Genomic DNA, 17,512 nt, shown 5'->3' on the forward strand with positions numbered 1-17,512 from the left:
CCACAAACAAACCGCCCCAGAGTTGGATTGGAAGCGTACCGAGACCCCCTCTTCAGGCAGTTCTCGGTACGCTTCTTTGGTCCGCTTTTGGTGTGCACCAGAGTTGGATTGCCGCGTTCTCACCTGCCCAAACGAACCGCACCAGCGGGGCAAACAAACTCTAGTTCGATTCATCCGAACTAAAGGCTGTCGGTGTGAAAACGCCCTCAAATATATAAAAACGACATACGAGACAGGCTACATTTTGTGCACACACATTAGAGATTATACATAAAGTGGAATTACTACTTAAAGGAATATTTCACCGCTGGAAAGCTGAATATATCTTTAAATTGGGTCACTTATGTAGTAGAAATGTGAAAAAAAAATTGAAATTGGTGCCTTCTAGGCCGAGAAAAGCCAGAAAATGTGTTTTGGTCTTATATGGCGGTGGTGATGGCGCAGTGGATATGACATGTGCCTTTGGTGTGGGAGATCCGGGTTCAATTCCCACTGCGATACATCAACCAATGTGTCCCTGAGCAAGACACTTAACCCCTAGTTGCTCCAGAGGCGTGCGACCTCTGACATATATAGCAATTGTAAGTCGCTTTGGATAAAAGCGTCAGCTAAATGACATGTAATGTAATGTAATGTAATATGGATGAAAAACACCAAATCCCAGAATGCACCTGCTTCGTTGCTTTGAGTCCACTCCCAAGCCACGCCTACCGCTTGACAGACCGACAGAGGCATTCAACAAAACTCAAGCGTGTTTTATTGTCATTTCAACCATATACACGAAATAACGTTTCATCGTGACTCAAGTGGTGTTTCACATTTAACATATATAAAAACGACATACGAAACAGGCTACATTTAGTACACACTTTATAGGCTCCGTAAAGTTCAGCTAACGCATACTAGCATTAGCGCTTGGTGGGCTGTAAACACCGAGCATAAACACAGCCGTGAATTAGTGTGTAATGTAGAATGGTCGGCATTTAACAGTCACAAACTCCACCAGCAGTTAGCAGTTAAATGGATACAAATCACCACATTTCTGCACCACTCGATGTTAACACAGCCCACCTCTTTTACCTGGCGACAGAGCATCTCTAGCTCGGAGGGCTAGCAGGCCTGGTAGCTGGACAGTCCGGTACACTATTCAGGCATGTGTCCACAACAACAAAAACACAACAGTCTCTGAACTCACGTTGGGAGTGTCGTTGAAGTTGGATGTAGTCCAGTTTGTGGTCTAAATGAGCGGACACTTGCAAGCAGGATCCGTAAAGTTCAGCTAACGCATACTAGCATTGGTGTAGCTAAACACAGAGTATAAACACAGCCGTGAATTAGCGTGGAATGTCGAATGGTCGGCATTTAACAGGCACAAGCTCCACCAGCAGTTAGCAGTAGCTAGTTGGATTTTATTTCTACACCAGTCCGTTTAACACAGTCCACCTCCACGGGCCGGCGAGAGCAGCCTGGTAGCTGGATAGTCCCGGTTCCGGTACACTGTTGTTCAGGCATGTTTCCACAACAACAAAAACACAGCAGTCACTGAACTCACGTTGGGAGTTTCGTTGAAGGAGGAATGTAGTCCAGCTTGTTGTTTAATGAGCAGACACTTGCAAGCAGGATGGCTGGGACAGGTGGACAGCTAGCGTTAGCTTTCCACCTAGCCGATGAGGATGTCCCCTAGCCGGCTAGCGGCATTGAGCGACACCGCTGGTCTCCGTGCAGACGAAGCTCACGTAGTGTGCCGAGTATTGCGTCTGTAATAACGTTTCCTCCATATTCTCCGATCTGTACCGATGTATCCCGGTGGTACACACGTCCGGTAGTTTGAATGCAGATAATTGTTGTAAATGTTTTCTGCTGAAAACCGAGAGCCTGTTTAGCGAAGGTTCAAGATGGCTGACAGTCGTTTTCATTCGGAATACCTCGGCCAGACTCGGCAGTCCAACCCCCTGTGGGCGTGTTGAAAACATACGGAAGTAGATCCTACTACTGGCTGTAGTCCTTTGCCTCTGGCCCAAAAATCTTCCGATGACGCAAAAATCGTCATTTTACGTCATCGGAAGATTTTTTCCAGGCCCCAAATGCAGAAATCTCTCGTCTCAGGGGGACATGAGGGAGGGAGGCACGGTCATTCAGAAATACTATCGGGTTTCTACTGATACAAAGCTGAATGCTAAATCGGTGAAGTATCCCTTTAAAGTAGAGCATTTAAGACAGACAAGGGCAACACGGTCTCACGGCAGTTCGTGAAATGGTCACCCTTTTTTTTTTTATTTATTGATTCGTGTACCGGACACAATTATGTCGTTTTTTTTTAGAACGGGGTCTCTGGGGGACATGCCACAACAACGGGACGGTTGTGTTTAGGGGAAGAAGAGAACGGGCAAAGGAACGGTCAACCGTCAACAACGGCGAAATAAAAAGCCACACGCGGGACGCGAACCAACTTCCCTGTGCGCGGATTTTCGGCTTTTCATACTAAGCTCTACCGTAGTCGTGCTGTGATCACGAAAAGATGCTTCCCATTTAAATACATTACATTGAAATTCGTGTTCACCACACGAAAAAAAAACGACATAATCCTGTGTGTCCTGTTCAGGAATCAATACGTTAAATAACGTGACCATTTCACGAACTGCCGAGAGACTGGGTCGGACAAGGGACAGGACAGACAACAGACAACAGACAACAGACAGGGCACAAGCATAGACAGTATATATCAGGGGTCACCAGCACGGTGCCCGCGGGCACCAGGTAGCCCCCAAGGACCACATGAGTAGCCCTCAGGTCTGTTCTAAAATTGAAAATTGAATATTGGTATTATCTGTTTCCCACCTTGTTAAGTCATTGTTGATAATTATTGATTGACTGATAAATGATAATCATTAACATGATCAGTGTCTAAACATAGATGAGCGTCATTAATCATTAATAATCATATATAACTATCATTAATCATTAATAATCATATAACTATCATTAATCATTAATAATCATATATAACTAAAGGCAAACTGAGCACGTGTTATTTCAGAAGAGTGTATCAAACTGGTAGCCCTTCGTATGACTCAGTACCCATGAAGTATCTCTCAGTTTAGAAAAGGTTGGTAACCCCTGGTTTATATAATGGACCACCAGACCCCGTGTCTCTGGACTGAGACCAGTGAAGGATATTAGAAGTCTCTTTCCCGGTGCTGGCTGAGCGTTACTGAGCAGCCTCCAACTGAGCTTGAAGACGTAGATGTGACGTGAGCAACCTGTCTGAAAGTGTGAAGTCTTCTGGTAGCTGTGCCGAGAGAAATCTCAATCATTCCCAATCTTACAGAGACGGAGAGCGTAGGTATATGTAAGGAGATAACCTAGGCACAGGCTAATTACTGATCACTAACATGCTAGTTAACATTAGTAATTACTGATCACTAACATGCTAGTTAACATTAGTAATTACTGATCACTAACATGCTAGTTAACATTAGTTATTAAACCTAAACAGCTAATGGAAGTCCAAACTGCCTGTGAGCTTCTCAGTAAGTTCACTACTTTCATTGAATTTGGGTTTGGAGAAGAAAAAAAACGATAAAAGAACGTTGAAAAAAGTGGCAAAAATGTTAAAAAACGCAGAAAACAATCGACAAAAACTTGGAAATAATGACAAAAAAAATTGGAAAAAAGTGACAAAATCTACGAAAATCGTGACAAAAACATCAGGAAAAGATACAAAAGTGTCAAAAAAAAAGACCAAAATGTTGAAAAATAAGTTATTATTTTAAATTTTGACCCAGAAAACAGAAAGTTACCTGGTAGATGGGACGACCGTCCTGTCCATTTAAGGTGGAAAAGCCCCAAAAATTATCTTAAAAAAATAAATAAAATTGACCAATTTTCAAACAGCTTCCATATGAGAAATTTGGGTTTTCTTTCAACCTAATTGTCAAATAAAAATAACATGTATGCTTCCATACAACGCTCTTCACAAGTAAAATAAATGATCAGTTCACTACTTTCATTGAATTGAATTGAATTTGTGTTTTTTATTCAATTTCATAGCATTTGGAAAAGAAAAAAACAATTAAAAAACACATTGAAAAAAGTGTCAAAAATTTGGGGAAAACATTAAAAAAAACTTGGGAGGGGGAAACCAACAAAATGTCAAAAAGCGCAGAAAGAAAATCGACAAAAACTTTGGAAATAGTCACAAAAAACTGAAAAAAATTGACAAAAACTACGAAATAAGTGACAAAAACATCAGAAAAAACGACAAAAGTGTCAAAAAAAGACCAAAATGTTGAAAAAAAAAGATTATTATTTCTAATTTTGACCCAGAAAGTTTCCTGGTAGACGGGAAGACAACACAAGACTTAAATATTATGCTACTGGTATTAAAAATTGAAATACCTCTGAGTAAAGGCACCTTCAGTAGGAAGGTGAAAGGTTCAGTAGAAACGATGAAAAAAGTGACCAAAACATCAGAAAAAAGCGACAAAAGTGTCAAAAAAAGACTAAAAAACAACAAAATTGACAAAAACGTTGGAAATAGTGACAATAAAATCGGAAAAAATGTGGCAAAAATGTCAGAAAAACACTAAAAAACAACAAAATTGACAAAAATGTTGGAAATAGTGACAAAAAAATTGAAAAAAAAGTGACAAAAACAACGAAAAAAAGTGACAAAAACGTCAGAAAAAAGCGACAAAAGTGTCAAAAAAAGACTAAAAACAACAAAATTGACAAAAACGTTGGAAATAGTGACAATAAAATTGGAAAAAAGTGACAAAAATGTCAGAAAAATATTAAAAAACAACAAAATCGACATAAACTTTGGAAATAGTGACAGAAATAGTGACAAAAACGACGAAAAAAGTGACAAAAACATCAAAAAAAGACAAAAAAACAACAAAATTGACAAAAACGGAAATAGTGACAATAAAATTGGAAAAAAGCTACAAAAATGTCAGAAAAACATTAAAAAACAACAAAATCGACAAAAACTTTGGAAATAGTGACAAAAAAAGTGACAAAAACATCAGAAAAAGCGACAAAAGTGTCAAAAAAAAGACCAAAATGTTGAAAAAAAACTATTATTATTTCTAATTTTGACCCAGAAAAACTTCCTGGTAGATGGGAAGACAACACAAGACTTAAATATTATGCTATCGGTATTAAAAATGGAAATACCTCTGAGTAAAGGCACCTTCAGTAGGAAGGTGAAAGGTTCAGTAGAAACGACGAAAAAAGTGACAAAAACATCAGAAAAAAAGCGACAAAAGTGTCAAAAAAAGACTAAAAAACAACAAAATTGACAAAAACGTTGGAAATAGTGACAATAAAATTTGAAAAAAGTGACAAAAATGTCAGAAAAATATTAAAAAACAAGAAAATCAACAAAAACTTTGGAAATAGTGACAGAAATAGTGACAGAAATAGTGACAAAAAAGTGACAAAAAAAGACTAAAAAGCAACAAAATTGACAAAAACGTTGGAAATAGTGACAATAAAATTGGAAAAAAGTGACAAAAATGTCAGAAAAACATTAAAAAACAACAAAATCGACAAAAACTTTGGAAATAGTGACAAAAAAAGTGACAAAAACATCAGAAAAAGCGACAAAAGTGTCAAAAGAAAGACCAAAATGTTGAAAAAAAACGATTATTATTTCTAATTTTGACCCAGAAAAACAGAAAGCTTCCTGGTAGACGGGAAGACAACACGAGACTTAAATATTATGCTATTGGTATTAAAAATGGAAATACCTCCGAGTGTAAAGGCACCTTCAGCAGGAAACCGTCCTGTTTGATCAGCAGACAGCTTTCCCGGCAGTGTTTACCGTTCGCTGACACTGCCGCCTCCCCGCGCATTAGCACGGCCGAGTGATCGGCTCCTGATGAGGCCCCCCGGTGAAACCGGGCTGACAGGGCTCCGCCACTAATCCGGCCTTAGCCAGAAAGCTCTTGGACTGGCGTCTCTCCCAGCAGGAGTAAATACCTGTTCACGCCTCTGGGATAAGCAGCCGAGAGCTGCGGCTTTACCGTCTTTCCTCCACGACTTTCACCTTAATTAACTGCGTCTCACAGACAGGGCTGAGTGCAGGGTTCTTACACAACATACTGTCCGTTGAACGTGCATTTCAGCTTTATAAAGTCAAGACAAGAACTCAGTGAGATCACAGGTGATCTGATTTTAACTTGTGCAGAACTGCGGTGCAGGTGCATTTGGTATTTTAACCCTTTGTGTTGTCCTCGAGACAAACGTGACAAATGTTTTCTAAGATTTTTATAACAGAAATGTGGATTTCTTTCACTCAAATTGGCCAGAAATAACTTAGATGCATGCATGTACGTTGCATATGTAACAGGTACAAATAGTTGCTGGCCCTTTAAGAGTGGAGCTGAGGTGAACGTGCAGGAGGGGGGTGCTCGAGCAGAGTCAGTGTGTGTGTGTGACGGACGAGCGGCTAGGGCAGAAGAGTAACGGTGTGGAGCTACACTGCGGCGCCTAAAGTCGTACTAAAAAAGTCGTACTTAAAAGGTCACAGTGGTTATATAACGTGTCCTAAAGTCCGTAAAGCGGCTACGTTTTGGCTTCCCGTTTACTTCGACCGTGTGAGCGACGAAACCAGGCTTTAGTGAACAAAAGTGAGTGTTAGCTTTAGCTTCTAACGGAGCTGCAGAGCGGTGTACAGACACAGACTAGCTACACGGAGGAAGACGGCTGGAAGAGCATTCAAGTGTGAGTCTAGTGCTGGCGTTCATATCGTTTAGGTGGCTAGAAGTGCTAAAGTTAGTTTTACAAGAGTTTTGTTTAGTAAGAACTAGTTTGAACTTCGTGGGGATCGAGGAGTGCCGGACTGGAACGTTAACACCACCCCTCCCCGCTCTGTGTGTGAACTGCGTGGGAAGACGCGATTTCAAGTTTGTAGCTGTGGGCCATCCTGCATGCAGAGGGAAACGGCGGCTTTTCCTCCGCTGGTGCGACTAATTCCTTGGGACGTTTACCCTGCCAGCCATCAAACAACCTTCGGGTGCGATCTCTGCTGTTCGTGGGTAATATCTGCACCACACTTTGCTATACACACTCACAACACAAGATACTGTGCGCAGTCGGAGCCGAACTGTGAACTGGACTAACTGACGCTGCGCTTGTGCACTCACCCATACACCACACCAGCGCCTAGTGAACTAAACTGAACTGGACTGTACAGTGGCGCTGGTAGTAACACGGGTGCATATACACGACATATACACACGCCCTTATATTGCTGAAGATTAAGGAAAAAGACAGAAACTGTCGGCTCATTCATACTGTCAACACCCACACTGGAAAGGAACGTTTTTTTTGTGTTTAACCACTGTTGAATTTAACAATGACCATGGTTTCATGTTATATGCCTGTCCTGAGGTAATCATATTTTTGAGGAGAGTTTTGGCCTGTGTAAAAGGTTAACTTTGTGGCCTTAAGTAGCCTGAACATAGTCACTGAATGCAACAGCATGCTTGTTTCATATTATGTATGTTATCTTTACATGAAAAGGGTTGTGTTCATTAATGGTTGTTAACTGTGAACCCAGACAGTAAACAAAGGTGTTTATTTCTAAGGGAATACGAGGTACTTTATTTCATGTTTCATCACCCTATATATATATATATATTTATATATATATAACTTAGCTGGGGGTAGGGGCGCCTCGCCCGTTTAGCTAGGTTTACGTAAAGCCGGGGCAGTGTTGGGCTCACCCAGCTTTTCCTATATACACTGCATACACTTCAGAGGGCCACCATATAATCTGAAGCCCACTTTACTCTACCTAAGAAGCTGATGCTAGTCCAGGCTGCTAAACGGTGGACAACCTGCTCATTTATTTGGACACTGAGGCCATAGGTATTGGGTGTGGGGGACCTAGATCCTGTCTCGCTCAGTCCTCCCCAGACTAAGTACTGTGTTACCCCCTACAAGGCGGCGGCAATCACTCCGACCGTCACAATTGGCGTCACGAACAGGATAGAATAAGCAAAACTTTCTTTATGCCAGAAGCCATGACAGAATTAGAGCAACTTAGGAAACAGTTTGAGGAGATGCAGGAGAGGTTCAATGACCAAGCCCAGGCACTGATGCAAGCCAGAAGCGAGCAAAGAGAAGCTCTGGCCTTAGCTAAATCGGTCATAGACCAGCAGAAAGAAAAGCCCCCTGCTGCTACGGTGTATATCCCCAGAGATCGCAAAATTTCAGATTTCACTGGTAAGCCAGGTGATGTGGATGTTGAGGAATGGATCTCATCGATGAAGTCGACCCTTCAAGTCATGAAGATCCCCGTAGAAGATCAAGCAGAGTTCATCAAGCAGCATCTTAAAGAGGAAGCTAAACTCACAGTCAAGTATGTGGCAGAAGACAGAGGTAAGGATGCGAGGGCATATTTGAAGCACTGCGTAAGACTTATGGTGACCAAGCCCCTATAGGCACCCGGCTCAAAGAATTCTATGACCGCAAGCAGATGCCTGGAGAGACCATACGTTCCTACGCCTATGACATCCAAGAGAGACTAATGCGGATTCAGCGCAGAGATGCTAAGCGCGTCCCAGATGCAGATGGAATGCTGAAAGAACAGCTTGCTCTTGGGCTCAAAGATGACATTTTGAGGAGAGAAATCAAGAGAAGATTAAAGCAAAAGGAGAGCCTTACCCGCGCTGAGCTAATGCAAGATGCCATTTCATGGTCTGAGGAGGAAGAGGTCCAGGCTTCTGATGTGGGCAAAAGCGGTACCCGCGCCAAAGGCACTGTTAATGCTACCAGGGCGACCGATGAAGCTACCTCACAGTTGACAATGGAGGCGCTGCATGAAGCAATACAAAAGATAGCCATCCGCCAAGATGAACTGTTCCAGATGATGGGTCGCAGAGGCAGTAGCAGGATACAAGGGCAGGACGGGAAGGAAAGAAGCCCGCCATTGAAGAACCAAGAGGGGCAGTTTATCTGCTACACGTGTAATGAGCCTGGGCACACGAGCAGACGCTGTCCTCTGAACAGGGGAGCTATAGGCATGACCCGCCCCCCGTTCAGAGGTGATGGGCTGTCTGAGCCTGTGGGAAACAACCCAGTACGGGCGGAGCACCCAAGTCCAGATGCCCCTGTAGTTAAGAGTCACCTGGCAATGCAGTTCAATAACACTCCCGGAGCCCTGAATGAAAGTGCCTTTGGAAACTGCTTGGCCGTTGAAGTGAAGATAGCAGGCATTAAGACGGACTGCCTTTTGGACACTGGGTCGGAGGTGACCACAATCCGGGAGTCTTACTTTCGAGAACATTTTGGAGAGGTCACTTTGTCCTCAGCCAACTGGGTCCAGCTCACCGCTGCAAACGGTCTCGAAATTCCCCTCCTTGGATGCCTGGAGGCTGAAGTGGAGTGCATGGGGAAGACCGTTGGCAGAAAATGTATCTTTGTCCTCAAAGAGGACAACCCAGACGTGGAAGAGATGAAAGGCCTCCCTGGTATCCTGGGGATGAATGTGCTGGGTGAACTGAAAGACCTTTTTGTGGCCACAGACGGAGTGAAGAAGATGAATAAGTATCGGGGAACTGAGGCCAAAGTTCAGAGAGTGCTGGCGAACATCAGAAAGGAGGCAAGGATTCTCGGACAGAGTGACCGAATAGGCTATGTGAAAGTGGCTGGAAGCGAGATAGTCACCATTCCCCCATTCAGTGAACGTATCCTCGAAGGTCGTTGCGGAGTGCCCTCGAAAACAAGCTGTCAAGTGTTAGTGGAGGCCACTTCCGGGGTGAGCTTGCCAAAGAGCCTCCTAGTTGCTAACGTGCTTGCTAAAACCACTAGTGGTCGGGTGCCCATCCGGGTGCTGAATTCCAGTGAGAAGCCAGTGAGACTGAAACCAAGGTCACGGGTTGCGGTAGCGTATAAGCCACAGCAGGTTCTGCCAAAGGAACTCATAGAGTTTGAAGAGAAAGAGGGAGAGCTGCATGTGAAGGCTATTGAAACGGCCCTTACCCAGGCTGAAGGGGGTGAAACAGAGCAGCTACCTGTCCCAGTTCAAGTTAGCCTTGAAGGGCTCTCTCCCATCCAGTGCCATAAGCTGAGAGATTTATTGGCCAAGTATCAGGATGTATTCTCAAAAAGCGACTCAGATTTTGGGTACACCACTTCTGCTACCCACAGTATACCAACAGGAGATGCCCCGCCCATTAAGCAGAGGCACCGCCGGGTTCCACCTCAGGTTTTCCAGCAGTTTAAGAAACACATCCAAGATCTGGTCTCTCAAGGAGTTCTTAAAGAGAGTTGTAGCCCCTGGGCCTCACCTGCCGTGATTGTACTGAAGAAAGATGGCAGTGTGAGATTTTGTTGTGACTATCGGAGGCTAAACCAGGTGACATGCAAAGACGCCTTCCCACTGCCCCGTGTTGACGAATCGCTCGACGCATTAGGGAAGGCACAGCTGTTTTCAACCCTGGACTTAACCTCTGGCTATTTCCAAGTGGCCATGGACGATGCAGACCGGGCTAAAACAGCAGTCACCACTCCATTTGGTCTGTTTGAGTGGTCGAGAATGCCATTTGGGCTATGCAACGCTCCGGCCACGTTCCAACGACTAATGGGCGTGGTGCTCGGCGATCTCACGTTTGAAGTGCTACTCATCTACTTGGACGATGTCATAGTCTTTTCCAGTGACTTCGCTACCCATTGTGAGAGACTTGAACTCGTGTTCCAGAGGCTGAGGCAGCACGGCCTAAAACTTAAGCCCAGCAAGTGCCACCTCCTGAGGGAGGAAGTGAAGTTTCTCGGCCACATAATATCCGCTCAAGGCATCCGGGTGGATCAGGAGAAGGTGCGAGCTTTGGAGACGTGGACACCCCCTAAGTCAGTGAGAGAAGTGAGGCAGGTTCTGGGGTTCATGAGTTACTACAGAAGGTTTGTTCCCAGGTTTGCCCACCTAGCTCGCCCTCTCCATGCTCTGGTCGGCAAGGGAGGTAAAGCTGGTCCTGCAGAGCCGTTCAGATGGAGTGATGATTGTCAACATGCTTTTGAAGAGCTGAAGCGTAGCCTGATGAACCCACCGGTTCTTGCTTACCCTGACTTTAGCTTACCCTTCATCCTTACCACTGATGGAAGTCTCCAGGGCCTGGGAGCTGTTTTAAGCCAAAAGCAGGGAGGAGTCGAGTATGTCATTGCCTTCGCCAGTCGGGGTCTGCGTGGGGCTGAAAAGAACGACAAGAACTACAGCGCGTTCAAGTTAGAGCTGCTTGCACTTAAATGGGCAATGACCGAAAAATTTAAGGAATATTTAATGTATTCCAAGTTCACAGTCGTATCCGATCACAACCCGCTGCGGTACCTGGGTTCTGCCAACCTAGGAGCAGTAGAGCAACGTGGTGTAGCCCAGCTTGCAGAGTACAACTTTGAAGTCTGTTACAGGCGCCGGTGTCAAAATACTGAACGCTGATATCTTGTCAAGAATCCCGGCGGACCACAGAGCCAGATGAGGAAGATTCAGGGAAAGACTTCATATGCATGGGATCGGATGAGGTGCGTGCGCTGCCTCGGGCCGGGCGAAGAGAAGACCGGTGTATTCAAGATGGAAAAGGCTACACAGAATGTCATAAAGGGAACTGTGAGTGGCTACAGCTGGCCAGAGATAGAACTGGAGCAGAAGCGGGATCCCGACATCCAGCCTGTCTACTCAGCTGTGTGTAACCACAGAAAGCCCACTCTGTCGGAAATGAGGAACATGGGCCCAAAAATGAGCCGACTCGCCAAACAGTTTGAGCGAATGAGCATTCAGAAGGGAGTCCTTTTTCGGTCGGTCAATAATCCAAGAGACGGGGAAGAAATTCGGCAGTTAATTGTCCCAGAGAGTCTGCAGCGTCGAGTGTTTGAAAGTCAGCATGAACACAGTGGTCATTTCGCAGAACAGAGTACCCTTGAACTCATGAGGCGGAGTTATTACTGGCCGACTATGACCAAAGATGTACAGGCTTGGATTAAAGAATGCAAACGCTGTACTCTGGCGAAAGACGTATTTCCCAAGATCAAGGCCCCCATGACCTGTACCAACATTATGGCGCCCCTTGAAGTTGTGGCAATGGACTACACCCTGCTTGAGCGATCCAATGGGGGATACGAGAACGTGCTTGTCCTTACCGATATGTTCACTCGGTTTACAGTTGCTGTGCCGACCAAGAATCAAACTGCGTACACCACAGCCAAGACCCTCATAAAACACTGGTTTGTCCATTATGGATGCCCAGCACGTCTGCATTCCGATCAAGGGCGCTGCTTTGAGGCTAATGTGATAAAAGAGCTGTGCAAGATCTACAGAATAGGAAAGAGCCGCACCAGCCCCTACCATCCTCAGGGCAACGCCCAGTGTGAAAGGTTCAATAGAACCATGCATGAAATGCTGAGGACTTTGCCTGCTGAAAAGAAAAAGAGGTGGGACGAACACCTTCCTGAACTCGCCATGGCTTACAACAGCCGCATCCACTCTTCTACGGGTTACTCCCCTTTCTATCTGATGTTCGCCAGGGATCCCAGGCTGCCGATGGACATCTTAGGGGGAAAGGACCTAGAAGACGAAGAAGTGGATAATCTTGATGACTGGGTAAAGACTCACCACGAGAAGTTCAAAACAGCAGTGGAGATTGCTAATGCTGCGGTGCAGGATGTGTCCAGAAGAAGGAAAAGGGCCTACGACCGCAGAGCTGCTGGGGCCCTAATGAGAGCTGGAGATCGTGTTCTCTTACGCAATCACCTCCATCGGGGCAGAAATAAGATTGGAGACAAGTGGGAGCCATTTCCCTACATTGTTGTCAAACAGAACCACGAGGACATCCCTGTTTACACCATCCGCCCTGAGAAAGGAGGCCCCTCAAAAGTTGTTCACAGAAACCAACTCAGGCTCTGTACCTTCCTGTCACCACCACGTCCCTTAGGCAGGCACCAGTCCAGGAAAGACACTGACCCGGACACTGACACAGACTGTCCCAACATCATTTGCATCCCTGCCACTACACCCACGCCCAACACAAACGGAGACATGGGGAATAGAGAGGTAGTGGAGGAGCACTTAAGTGATGAGGGTCGGGTTGATGGGGGGTCCATAGGGGAAACTTTTAGGCTCATGCATGAAGAGCAGGGAACTACAGGCGGGTCAGATGCAGAGAGTGAAAGTGAAAGTGTGTTTGAACCTAGACGGTCTCAAAGACAGACCAGGGGTACACTTCCCTGTAGATTCAGGAGTGATTATGTTTTGAAGTAAGGTGTGCAACTGCGAATGTTTCATGCTTACATTGATGCATGTTGATGTATTAGAGTATTAAGCAGTGATGTGTTATAATGCAGAGTTTCTATTATTGTCCACTTTTCTGTGGCATCTTCCTGTATGTGTTAAGACCTTACATGTGGGTACTGTTATATGGACTAATTTCATTTCTGTTTTTTTTTTTTTTTTTTTTGTTTTACAGATCGCACACATCGTTTGGTGGTTGGATGGCATGGCAGGGTTTCGCAGGGGGAATGTAACAGGTACAAATAGTTGCTGGCCCTTTAAGAGTGGAGCTGAGGTGAACGTGCAGGAGGGGGGTGCTCGAGCAGAGTCAGTGTGTGTGTGTGACGGACGAGCGGCTAGGGCAGAAGAGTAACGGTGTGGAGCTACACTGCGGCCCTAAAGTCGTACTAAAAAGTCGTACTTAAACGTTCACAGTGGTTATATAACGTTCCTAAAGTCCGTAAGCGGCTACGTTTTGGCTTCCCGTTTACTTCACCGCGTGTGAGCGGCAAACCAGGCTTTAGTGAACAAAAGTGAGTGTTAGCTTTAGCTTCTAACGGAGCTGCAGAGCGGGTACAGACACAGACTAGCTACACGGAGGAAGACGGCTGGAAGAGCATTCAAGTGTGAGTCTAGTGCTGGCGTTCATATCGTTTAGGGTGGCTAGAAGTGCTAAAGTAGTTTTACAAGAGTTTTGTTTAGTAAGAACTAGTTTGAACTTCGTGGGGATCGAGGAGTGCCGGACTGGAACGTTAACACCACCCCTCCCCGCTCTGTGTGTGAACTGCGTGGGAAGACGCGATTTCAAGTTTGTAGCTGTGGGCCATCCTGCATGCAGAGGGAAACGGCGGCTTTTCCTCCGCTGGTGCGACTAATTCCTTGGGACGTTTACCCTGCCAGCCATCAAACAACCTTCGGGTGCGATCTCTGCTGTTCGTGGGTAATATCTGCACCACACTTTGCTATACACACTCACAACACAAGATACTGTGCGCAGTCGGAGCCGAACTGTGAACTGGACTAACTGACGCTGCGCTTGTGCACTCACCCATACACCACACCAGCGCCTAGTGAACTAAACTGAACTGGACTGTACAGTGGCGCTGGTAGTAACACGGGTGCATATACACGACATATACACACGCTTTATATTGCTGAAGATTAAGGAAAAAGACAGAAACTGTCGGCTCATTCATACTGTCAACACCCACACTGGAAAGGAACGTTTTTTTTGTGTTTAACCACTGTTGAATTTAACAATGACCATGGTTTCATGTTATATGCCTGTCCTGAGGTAATCATATTTTTGAGGAGAGTTTTGGCCTGTGTAAAAGGTTAACTTTGTGGCCTTAAGTAGCCTGAACATAGTCACTGAATGCAACAGCATGCTTGTTTCATATTATGTATGTTATCTTTACATGAAAAGGGTTGTGTTCATTAATGGTTGTTAACTGTGAACCCAGACAGTAAACAAAGGTGTTTATTTCTAAGGGAATACGAGGTACTTTATTTCATGTTTCATCACCCTATATATATATATATATTTATATATATATAACTTAGCTGGGGGTAGGGGCGCCTCGCCCGTTTAGCTAGGTTTACGTAAAGCCGGGGCAGTGTTGGGCTCACCCAGCTTTTCCTATATACACTGCATACACTTCAGAGGGCCACCATATAATCTGAAGCCCACTTTACTCTACCTAAGAAGCTGATGCTAGTCCAGGCTGCTAAACGGTGGACAACCTGCTCATTTATTTGGACACTGAGGCCATAGGTATTGGGTGTGGGGGACCTAGATCCTGTCTCGCTCAGTCCTCCCCAGACTAAGTACTGTGTTACCCCCTACAAGGCGGCGGCAATCACTCCGACCGTCACACATAGAATCCAACAATCTTCGCAGGTTAATGATTACTTTCTTTTTAAATATTTTTGGGGTTTTTCCGCCTTTATTTTGACAGGACAGCTAGGTGAGAAAGGGGAGAGAGAGAGAGAGAGAGGGGGGAAGGGGGGGGGAGACATGCAGGAAATCATCACACGTCGGACTCAAGCACTGGACCTCTGCGTCGAGGCACAAACCTCTCAGTACATGTGCGCCTGCTCTACCCACCGAGCCAACCCGGCCACCTTAATGATTACTTTCCTTCCATTTTGGGTGTTTTTGTTCAATTTTATAGCATTTGAAAAAAAAATTTAACAGTTTTAAAACCGTATCGTGACTAAACTTTGACATGAACCAGTCTGTGATCCACTCAACATCCTCTGATCTTAACTATTAGTCAAAATAATTCATATATTCTGCTTTTTTTTAACTCAAAATATGTATAATGTATTTTAAATTAGGGGTATTGATCATGTACAAAGAAAGCATTAAAGGTCCCATGACATGCTGCTCTTTGACGCTTTTATTTAAACCTTAGTGGTCCCCTAATACTGTATCTGAAGTCTCTTTTATATAGACCTTAGTGGTCCCCTAATACTGTATCTGAAGTCTCTTTTATATAGACCTTATTGGTCCCCTAATACTGTATCTGAAGTCTCTTTTATAGAGACCTTAGTGGTCCCCTAATACTGTATCTGAAGTCTCTTTTATATAGACCTTAGTGGTCCCCTAATACTGTATCTGAAGTCTCTTTTATATAGGCCTTAGTGGTCCCCTAATACTGTATCTGAAGTCTCTTTTATATAGACCTTAGTGGTCCCTAATACTGTATCTGAAGTCTCTTTTATATAGACTTTAGTGGTCCCCTAATACTGTATCTGAAGTCTCTTTTATATAGACCTTAGTGGTCCCTCATACTGTATCTGAAGTCTCTTTTATATAGGCCTTAGTGGTCCCCTAATACTGTATCTGAAGTCTCTTTATATAGACCTTAGTGGTCCCCTAATACTGTATCTGAAGTCTCTTTTATATAGACCTTAGTGGTCCCCTAATACTGTATCTGAAGTCTCTTTTATATAGACCTTAGTGGTCCCCTAATACTGTATCTGAAGTCTCTTTTATATAGACCTTAGTGGTCCCCTAATACTGTATCTGAAGTCTCTTTTATAGATTTTATCTATTTATTATCTTTAAAGATTTTAAATCGTCAATAGGAGCCAAAGGGCCACAGACAGGAAGTCAGAAAATATTGAGAGAACTGCCCAGGCCCCTTAAATAAATCATTACAGACAGACAGACAGGAAACTTTATTAATCCCCGAGGGGAATTTCATTTTTATATTCTATCCCTTCCATGTCATAAATAAGTACAAGAGTAACGACAACAATCAGCAACCACACTGCACACAGCTCTACATACTGTACATATCTGTCTATATGGCTCATACTGAATATCTGTTTTTCTTATTATATATTCTGTTAATACACTGCATATATCTATATTATTCTTACTACTATTATAAAGTTACTGCTACTACATTGCACGTTGTTCATACACTGTTCATATCACATAGTAGCCATATTTATTCTGCTGTTATAAGGTAACTGCTAATACATATTTATATTTAATTTATATTACTCTAAGCCACCTTCTGTAAACCAACTGTGCACTACTATACACTGTATTCTGTTAATACATTGCATATATCTATATCTATATTATTCTTACTACTATTATAATCAGTGTTGGGAACGATACTTTAAAAAAGTTATAGTATAGTTATAGTAACTCACTACTTGTTCCAAAAAGTAACTGAGTTAGTAACTGAATTACTCTATAATAAAAGTAACTCGTTAACAGGGAAAGTATCTATTTGCGTTACTGTTTAAAAAAAAGTTGCTATATGTGAAAGAATTTTGATTTTTTTTTAGCAGTTTTCACAAGTCAGTTTAAATGAGTAGAACAGACAGGTGTTTGTACATAACTTTCGATATTTACTGCAAGTCGACAGACAGCAAGAGGTTTATCCTGCACTTCAAGTATTATCTTTGTAAGAAAAGTACACAGTTACACCATATAAACTTATATGACACATATACTTTTAACAACATACCTGCCTATCATACGGTGGACCTCAGCCTGTGTCATAGGTTTGTGTTGTGAGGCAGACAGATCTAGCTTTTGCTGCTTGGAGGACTTTGCTCCGAGTCCTTCTTTGCTAGTGGATGGTGAGCTATATCATCTGTGGTGGAGGTATCGCTGGTTTTGGCCACTAGCTTTGCAGATGCCTGTGTCGTTGTGAGATGCTTCATTAAATTAGAGTTGCTTACCACGGATGTCAACAAAGTCTTTGCTCCTGGACATAA

At 43.9% G+C, this 17,512-nt stretch overlaps 1 protein-coding gene across 1 annotated transcript; it reads left to right on the forward strand.

The window, feature by feature from the left end:
• The first annotated feature begins 8,033 nt into the window (after nucleotides 1–8,033).
• Nucleotides 8,034–11,443, forward strand: cuzd1.1 (CUB and zona pellucida-like domains 1, tandem duplicate 1). The gene is made up of 2 exons (XM_039813082.1): nucleotides 8,034–8,391; nucleotides 8,454–11,443. Exons 1-2 carry the CDS (start codon nucleotides 8,034–8,036, stop codon nucleotides 11,441–11,443), a joined length of 3,348 nt encoding a protein of 1,115 aa, XP_039669016.1.
• The last annotated feature ends 6,069 nt before the right edge of the window (nucleotides 11,444–17,512 follow it).

This window comes from Perca fluviatilis, chromosome 10 (genome assembly GCF_010015445.1).
Source record: "Perca fluviatilis chromosome 10, GENO_Pfluv_1.0, whole genome shotgun sequence".
NCBI classification, from domain to species: domain Eukaryota; kingdom Metazoa; phylum Chordata; class Actinopteri; order Perciformes; family Percidae; genus Perca; species Perca fluviatilis.